The sequence below is a fragment of the Xiphophorus hellerii genome, chromosome 18 (assembly GCF_003331165.1).
Source record: "Xiphophorus hellerii strain 12219 chromosome 18, Xiphophorus_hellerii-4.1, whole genome shotgun sequence".
In the NCBI taxonomy this organism is placed as follows: domain Eukaryota; kingdom Metazoa; phylum Chordata; class Actinopteri; order Cyprinodontiformes; family Poeciliidae; genus Xiphophorus; species Xiphophorus hellerii.
Genome location: NC_045689.1, coordinates 11,999,150 through 12,008,604, shown reverse-complemented (window position 1 = coordinate 12,008,604; position 9,455 = coordinate 11,999,150). Strand labels below are relative to the sequence as shown.

General features: G+C 38.7%; 1 protein-coding gene across 1 annotated transcript in view; it reads left to right on the top strand.

Annotated features, from left to right (window-relative positions):
* Positions 1–81: 81 nt before the first annotated feature.
* The window catches only part of lrrc75a (leucine rich repeat containing 75A), a 47,430-nt gene continuing 38,056 nt past the window's right edge, over positions 82–9,455 (top strand). The window contains exon 1 of the mRNA XM_032590613.1: positions 82–3,222. Within this exon, the coding sequence (XP_032446504.1) occupies positions 2,971–3,222 (252 nt within the window). The 5' untranslated portion in view covers positions 82–2,970. The remainder of the gene's footprint in view (positions 3,223–9,455) is intronic.

Here is a 9,455-nt window from a genome sequence, read left to right as displayed (position 1 = left end):
CTGGATCAGTAGTGAGTTTTTGTTTTCTGTGATTAGGCTTTTTCTCATGTAGAAAATAAGGATACAATGTAAAGTTTTTCAGTTTAAAGGATAAAAACAAATGAATTGTAAATGTTGAACTTCTGCTAGCAGTAGTTTTATTGTTCATCACCACCAGAGGTCACTAGAGTCACTCCACAGGTAAAACGTTTCCATGTTTTTATGAGCCTCAAGAGATGTGCGTGCTTACTTTTAGGCAACTTAATAATAAATTTAATCTCGTTCAAACATAAGTAAAGGAAAATGTTTACTAAAACTTAATTTTCACTTTATGATCAAGGAGTTAGGAATATTAAAGATGGAAATTAGAGGAGACTAAATGGGCTAATTAAAACTGTTAAAGTTGGAAAAAATTAGCTTTAGGTGTGTTTATAAAATTTAGGCTGCTTCTCATAACATTAGGTAAGTTTTTAGAAAGGACAATTCTACCAAAGTAGTCATTGTGTGGCAGAACAGTAAATAACTTACATTTTGATAAAGTGCCATGTTGGTGCTCTTTTATTTTTATTTTTATTTTTTAGCTCATTCATTTTTGAAATGTTTAGAATCAGTTTCTATGCAATTTGCTTGACCTTGATTCATTTTTATCAACTTAAAAACGTGTGCTGTGTGTAAAAAAAAAAAGTTACATTTAAATTTTATATTAAGTTATATTTATTTAATTTCCCTTTGGGATCAACAAAGTGTTTTTCAATTTGAATTTAGAATTTATGTCAATAGGCTATTGATAACTCTTTTGCAGTTGCTATGACAACATGCCAGGGAAAGGGATTTTTGTGTGTAGGTTATTTGGTTGCCTGATTTGCATATTTTGTGGGGAGCTTGTCTGTGCAACCTTTTTTGTTTACTTGAGTGTGGTTGTGTGCTAGCTTATTAGTTGTGTGCTAGCTTGTCAGCTAGCACACAACTTTGCTATTTGTTATGCGTGTAATTGTTCTGCATCTTTATTCAACAACAGGTTTCAACAAAGATTGAGATTTGGGCTGGTTTTGATCAAGTTTGGATGTATTTTACATTTTTTGGGCTACTTTTCAGATCTGGCAACCCTGACTGAGGGAGCAACACTCAGTTTATCTAGATATAGAAAGAGTGACACTTTAAACAGATACTATGAATCTAAGCTAAGTAAATAAATAAAAGTTTGATGCCAGAAAAGAAAAGTAGAAATAGTGGAAAAAAAGGTCAAATGACATACGTTAATTTTGTCCAAACAGGTCCTTGAGAAATACCATTTAGGAACGGCAACTTCATCTGGCCATAAATAGAAAGTCATAAGACTTTTGGTAACTGATTGGGTAGGGGGTGGAGTCACTAGTTACAGTAACCTGACCCTCCATTCATAAGAAAAAAAGTTATGGAAAATGGCTAAGAGATTTGGAATGCTAGCCATGCTAACCACTCTGCTACAATATGCTAATGCTTGATTTCAAATACCAACTCTGTCATTCATTAGTTAATTTGATTCTGTAATTCTCTATTTCTGATTGATTTAGACCACAAAATAGGCCTATTGTGTGTCTGTCGTTAAACTACAGGGAGATGTCCAGTGTTGGAGAGTTTATTTTTTTCCTCAAATAGGGGGAAATGTTTTTGGTACACTATTGAGAAATTAGGCCACATTTGTGACCAAATTGTTCACACATAAGAGCTCTGAATAATGTAAAATTAGCATCATATTTGTCAAATATGCATTCTTTTCCATTAGTTTATTTCATCTGCAAAACATGTGAAATACTAGATGAAGGGGGAAAACCCTTCAAAAGTTCCAACATGGTCAATATAAAAAGCATGTCAGCTGGTGGGCCCAACCGGAAGTGGGCCCACCAATAACATTCTTCTTGAGGCCTCTTACAAACTTGGGTCGGCCCTGTGTAATATATAAAAGTGTGACACTTTCGTTCCTCTGTTTGTCGGTTTAACTTGAAGACTGCAAAAGGATTCCAGCTATGTGACTCATGCTTGCAGTACACACGCCACTGCTAATGTACAGCACAACAATAAAACGCTGCTTTCAGTGGAAATCGGAGGAGAGACTCCCAGAAACCGCCAGCTCGACTGTGTTGCAGCTCCCTCTGCTTCCTCTCTCCTTCTCCTGGCCGTGTTGCTGCTCCCTCCGCTCCTCCTGCTCCCTCTCTCCATCTCCGTGTGTTTAAAGGAGTTGAGCTCATGCACAGTCGCCCCCTTCTCAGCTGAACAGAGGCTGCGATGCATAATTCACTTCCAGCCCGGGGACGCCACAGACTCGCCCCTACAGTAGAGCCGAGCCTCCGGAGCTGCAGCCGCTGCGCAGCCCGCGGACCTAGGCGCTGAGGCGGCCGCGTCCAGCTCGCTGCTCCAGCACGGATGGAGATTCAACCTTGGAGGAGGGCGAGCGCCGCGCGTGATCCAGGTACCGCATGACTTCCTGCGACACGAACAGAAGAAGGACGATGCTGATCTGCAGTGTAAACATTGCCATGCCCTGCCTCATGCAGCACCTCCTCCGACTCTGTGTCTGCTGCGCCGCCAGCCCAGGACACTGGGTTCTGTTTTAGGGGATCGCCGCTCTCGGAGTTAAATATTTTTGGAGTTGTGTTCGGGATAGGGAGGCCACACTCTGCTCTGTAGCCTACTTTAGTGATCGGACACCCTGACTTTGTTGGGGTCATGTTGAGCGGCCATGCTGCAGGCAGCATCCTGCGATCTGTTCCCAACCTGAGCTGAACTGATGTCTGAAACAGGAAACTACAACCTTTGCTGTGATACTGGTGATGTTTCTTCAGCTCTGCAGCTACTTCACTGTACAAACATCAGCTCCTCTGGCTTTACAAGGATGTGATCAGCTGCAGACCTGGTCTAAATGATCTAAATGTGCAGAACATTTCTGATATTAATCAAACTGCTTGGTGGGACCAGTGTCCTTATTATCACAGTTCATACTGAGGCAGCTCCATGGGGGCCAAGCAGAGCAAAGGCCAGGAGCCCGGTGGGGCCAGTCCTCAGCACAGCTGGAAACGGACTCCCACCAAGGAGAAGGGGGACATTTTGGCCTCCCTGATGCTGAAGTCTGGAGACCGACTGAACCGAGCGGGGACGCCGCCGCCGCCATACCAGCGCCGGATTGGGATGATCCAGGAGATGATGATGATGGCCAAGCAGGGCAAGCAGGACGAAGCCACAGAGATGCTGAAGACGCTCAGACAGGTAGGTACTGCTGTGTTTGTGGAAATCAGTGTTGAAGAGTAGGCATGGCACGATAACAAAATTTCCAAGGCGATGAATCGTCACTGTAATTATTGCGATAAACTATAATATTGCTGTTCTGAGACCATTTTCAATGAATATATTGATAATTGGGTAATAATGGATGTTTGCTTTCCCGAAGACTAATAAACTTTAATTTTCTAAAAAAATTGGAAGATATCTTAAATATCCAAAATAAAACACAACTGAAAACCTAAATAAAATGAATTATGAAGTCTGTAAACAAAATGCCCTCTTCAGAAATTCTTAATCATCACAATGGAAATTACTGAGCTCACTTTAATTCGATTAATTGATTATTGTGACAGGCTTATAGGAGAGTGAGTACAACCCTCCCAGGAGTCACAGCGCCTCTGCTTGTTTCTGTTTGTTTTTGTCCTTTTTCCTTGATTTTTACTACTCCCGCTGAAGCAAAAGCCAGACTCTCACTGCCTGTTTACACGCTGAATAAACTGAGTGAGTAATTCAATGTCCTCATGCTCAGTAAAATAACCACCTCCCTTCCTGGATGATTGGAGCTGTTATATTCAGAGTGGCTTTGCTGTAACGGTGAACAATACTCTGATTTACAGCGTAACTCTGCCTCGGCTTGGCTGGCTGCAGCCGTTGCCACAGCAGGAAAGGAAAAACCTACAGACTGGAAGAACTGGGTGTGGCGAGACACAAAGGGATGGAGCAGAGTGAAAGTGCAACAGCTGGAATAGGAAAAGTTGAAAAGGTGTTGACGACGAGCGGCAAAACCAACAAAAAACTCTGCTGAAAATCAATAACATCAATGTATCACATGATCTAACTGTCGTATGTAGATCACAAAGGCAACAATTATTCCTACTGCTTCTAAAATAACAGTATATGTTATGTTCAGGCTATATTAACAGTATCCATATTTATTTACTCTTACTCTGACTTTTATACACAAAAGAAAGCAAAAATATAGAATATATGCCTGTTGAATTTTTTATTGGTTATTTATGGTGTCATTGATAATCTCACACAAACAGTTCTGCATGGAATATTATTATTTTTTCTAATCTGATCTTAGTGAGAGATACTGAGTGCATGACAAGTTGAACTTAGGTGGGTAATCAGTACCATGGCAACCAGTGGATTGAAATTGCATTGAAAGAAACTTTATTTCAGACTCGAGGTCCAGATAAAAAAAACAGAATATCACGCAACCAACCAATCTGACACACACAACTACAATTATCAAAAAGTAAAATAAAAATTACTGGAAATCTTATAACCGACTGTGAATGACATAGTGTCAAAATCTCTAAAAAATGTTGTCCTGCTGTTCTTTTGGTCTAAAGTTTTTTTGATAAGATGCCAAAGAAAGTGTCAGTGGCGTTAACCCAGAGACTTAACTGTAAGAATCAATTTGTTGTTTTGGTTGAAGAAATAATTTGTTGCTTTTCTCTTTTAAGTAAAAGCAATTTCATTATACTGTATAACATATACTGAATATAGCATGACTACCAACGTGAATGGAGCGCAGAATAATGCAGAATCGGTGCTCATCCAGTTTTTCTCTTAAAAAGGATTTTTTTTTTCTTAGCTGTGTTTCTTAAAATGTTCTATTTAAATTTTAAACAGCTCCACCTTGGCAGCAATAGTAAACAGTAGAGCTTACTACATAAAAACGTCCATCAACACATGTTTTCATAGATAGCTGATCAAATGGACTCTTTTCAGAATTTGAGATGGAAGGATACGTTGCAAAAGTTTCACACTCATTCAATACATAACAGAACATCTGAACTACATAGTAAAAATAAAGAATCTTGAGTATTTTTTAGAAATATTTTGATATTTATTTTCCCTGATTCCTGCTATATTGAAATCAGGCTGACTCAACCGTCAACTCAGATTCTTGAATGGGCTCACAGAATAAAATGATGGAGAGCAACATGGCTGCCTGAACAAAATATAGATTTCATTCTTTCAAGACTATGTGCATGTCAGATGAGTGGATTTATTCAGGGCTCGCCCAAAGTTTTATGGGGACTTAAACAGATTTTGTTTTAGGACCCCACTTCCTGTTAACACTAACAGATTCTGCATTCACACCAGCCCCGTTCAGTCCGCCTTAACTGAACTCTTGTTTGTTTACATAGAAAGTCCGATTTGATTGTGGAGGTGTGATGTGAACTCTGAAGTTGTCCAAAAAAAGTGAACTCTGGTCCACCCAGGTCTCGGTTCTGTTGAAGCGTACTCTGACACTGTTTGAATTTATATGTGGATGCCAAAAAGATCGAAAACAGGAAGCAAATTAGCCTACACTGCAGGGAATTCTGGGTAAATACAACCAAAACAAACACACAAGCCTACCGCTAGCAGGATAAATAGCTTGTGGTCTTTTGCCAACTGTTAAAATTTAATGCCACTGCATTTTTATTTACATTTCTGCATAAAGAAGTTGCACTCATATAGTCTTCTGTGGTTTTTGTGTTGTTCCCATCAGTGGTTCTTTGTGCAGCGCCCCCACAGGGGAAGGGCTGGAACAGTTTTTTCAAAAGATTTGATTTGTTGAAAATGTGGCAAATGTTGTTTTTGTCCGAATCGAACTGAGTCTATGGACCATCTGGTGTGAAAACACATTTTCAAGAAAGATCTAGGAGAAGAACTCAAGTTTGACTGGTTCATCTTTAAAACAATCGGTTCTTATTTGCTGAGATGTATTTGTGAACAGGCCAAGCTCAAAACACAAAGGAAAGATTAAACCTGTAGCATCAGATTACAATTATAACTAATAATTATTCTTCACATTCTCAAAAAGTAAACTTAGCAATTCCTTTTAAGCTTAAATTAATATTTTAAACAGTTTGACATCTCTTTATTTATGTTGAAACCACCAAATCAAATTTAGTAGTACTCACATCTTGTGCGGGCTTTGGGTTTATGTATATAACCTGTCGAGTTTGCAGAGAGTTACAACAACTGGCAGCAGCCGTGTGCCGTTGAGCCAGACTCTGGATCGAGGTGCTTTCCCAATTTCTGTAATAGGAAAAAAATGTTGACTCAATGAAGCTGTCTCTCAGCAGAGGTCGGTGAGAATGCTGTGAAGTGTTTATAGATCTGAGTTCTCCAGCGCCGGACACCACTTCCCTTTATTAACTAAAGCTTTTGAGTCGCAGCGTTCGCCATGTCTGACTGCAGTTCTGTCTTTGTTCAGGCTGAGCTGAGTTCAGACCTCTTCTTTGATGTGGACTTCTCTTACTCTAGCAAAAGTAAAGACTACACTGTTTTCTGAAAGCACAAATTACTCTAAGTGTCTGATTATAGTTAAAACTGAGTTCAATCGAGGAAACTCATGTATATTTCATGAGGGGCTTTGAGTGCCTTTCCAACTTCAACCAAAAAAAAAAAATTTATTTGGTGTCAGTAATCTTTTTTCTGCATTGATTCAGCTTGTTATATCACTGGAGACAATTTCATCAGAATTACTGACTTGAAAAACTTCCTCATATCTGGGTTTGACTTCAGACACAAAGCTTAGCGTAGCTGTTTTTCATTTGCACCTGAAATCCTGATATAATTAGTGCAGTTCCATTAATATTCAGACATCACTTAACTTTCAGACAGAATAAAACCTGTCTGAAAGCATAAAGCAGAGCAAAAATATCAAAAACTATTAATATATGAAGCCCATCCCTGATGAAATTCAACAAATGATGAGAAACCAAAATCTTTAACATTTCTCAATCTGGACAGAGTTAAAAAGTCATTTCTAATAATTTTGGTCTCTGGAGAAATAATATCCATAAATGGAGAAAGCATGTAGTTTTCCCAGTAGTGGCAGGTCTACCAAAATTAATCCAAGAGGACAACAATGACTAATCCAGGAACCACATCTAAAGCACAGGAGTTTATGATTCAACAATAAGAAAGAGGCAAAAAACCATAAAAAGAACAGAAAAAAGTCTCATATTTTTATGTCTCACATAAAAATGTCTCACATAAAAGACATTTATGTGATACATAAAAGACATTTTATGTGAGAATGGAAAAAAGTTTCTCTTTTTTCCATTCTAAAAAAGAGAAACTTTTTTAGAATGGATGCAGATCAGTTGTAAAACCAACGTAGCATTTTAGAAAAATCATAATACTTAAATCATAGGTAGGGTAGGACGGCCGGCTGAAAAACATATCATGATATAAGCTCTTCAGTTGATATCAATAATTATTCACTAGTTTATTGTTTTAACTATCTGAAATACTGATGTGACCTTTCCTGTTTAATCCACTGTTTCCTCTTTAGCTGTTGTTCTCATTTTCTCCTTTCACTCCACTGACAGGCCGATATTTGTGTGGGCCAGGTGTTTTAAAGTCCATTCAGGTCAAAAATACAGGATTTTTAACACGTTAACAACATGTGAAAAACATATTAACAACTTACAGACATGTTGTTTACGTGTTGTTTACACCTATGACCTTCTACATCGCACCTTGCATTGATGTAATGCAGGCCCACACACATATATGCCTACCTGCCTACTTATATATTACACTAAAGCTTATCTATTTGAAGTGAACTTTCCTCTTTCTCTCATTATTGTGGCATTTAGCAAATACAAATAATTTTGGTAAGTCTGACTTAAAACAAGAGAAGTTTCCTCTAAATTTAACTTGCAGGGAAGAGGAAATCAAGGAACTGATTTCCTGAAGACTTGGACATTTTTTCAGTTCCAGGTTAGTACCATAACGTGCCATCAGACAGCTGCTTTATAGACTAATTGTTGGTTTCTCCTATCTGCTTTGTTGCTTCTGAAACCTGAAAATGGAGCAGCTAATTAATACATGCATGTCAATCATTCAAACCTGCTGTCATTATGCGCCTCACCGCCTACGCAGAACAGCCAGCAAGGAAAACTCGGTGAGTCATAGGTTCCTACAAGAGACCGAGCATCTCTGTCCATGTCGCTTATCCAATAATCAGTCCTGCAACTGAACTGACAATAAATTGTTTGCAAAACCAACCCGAACGCTCATGCTAATACAACATGAAAACGTAGCAGGGTTGGAGACAAAAATTAGAAACTATGCTTTACTACTGTAGGTACACCTTCTTAGTACCGGGTTGGACCCCCTTTTGCCTTCAGAACTGCCATAACCCTTCATGGCATAGGTTCAACAAGGTACTGGAAACATTCTTCAGAGAGGCTGGTCCATATTGATATGATAGCATCACACAGTTGCTGCAGATTGGTTGGCTGCACATTTGTGATGCAAATCTCCTGTTCCACCACATCCCAAAGGTGCTCTATTGGACTGAGATCTTGTGACTGTGGAGGCCATTCAAGTCCAGTGAACTCAAATGATTCGCGCTTTATGACATGGCTCGTTATTCTGCTGGAAGTAGCCATCAGAAGATGGGTACACTGTGGTCATAAAGGGATGGACATGGTCAGCAACAATACTCAGGTTGGCTGTGGTGTTGACACGATGCTCAGTTGGTACTAATGGACCCAAAGTGTGCCAGGAAAATATCCCTCATACCATTGCAACATCACCACCAACCATTACTCCATATTAAAGTCAATGTCTTTGCTTTGTTATGTTGTTAAAGTGGTTGGTTTTGTAAGCATCTCAGTACTTTTGGCATTATAGTAGATGTTTGACGAGCTGAAATGATTAAAATGTTATGGAATGTTTAAAGAAAACAACAAATAGACTATTTTGTTAATTTATTTAGACAAATGTGTTTCAGAATAACCTTTTGTTAGCAATGGAGTGTGCTTGAGTGAAGTACCACTATATCTTGTTTGTATCATATCATCCATTAGCTAATAATGGAGGTAAAGCTTTTAATTAAATCTTTTTATCTGAGAAAATGCATTAGATTAGTTCATATCTGTTTCCAAATTTAAATTGATTCATTGATTATGTGTAGCTTTCTACACATAAAAAGTTGTTTACTTGTTTTTGATGGTACCTATCAATACATGACTGAAATCACCCACTATCCCACCCACTCACCAGTGACCTACGGTCGTTTTGTACTCAAAGAGCCAAAACAAAATGTTTAGTTTCCACGTAATCTGACTGTAAAATGGAAACATAATGAGCAGATTGGTGCTACTGATGAATCCCAAGGTCTTTTCTTTACTCACAAATTTTTTCTCCTTTGTTTTGCACCTCAACAGGAACAGCAAAACTGGCAATGATTAATT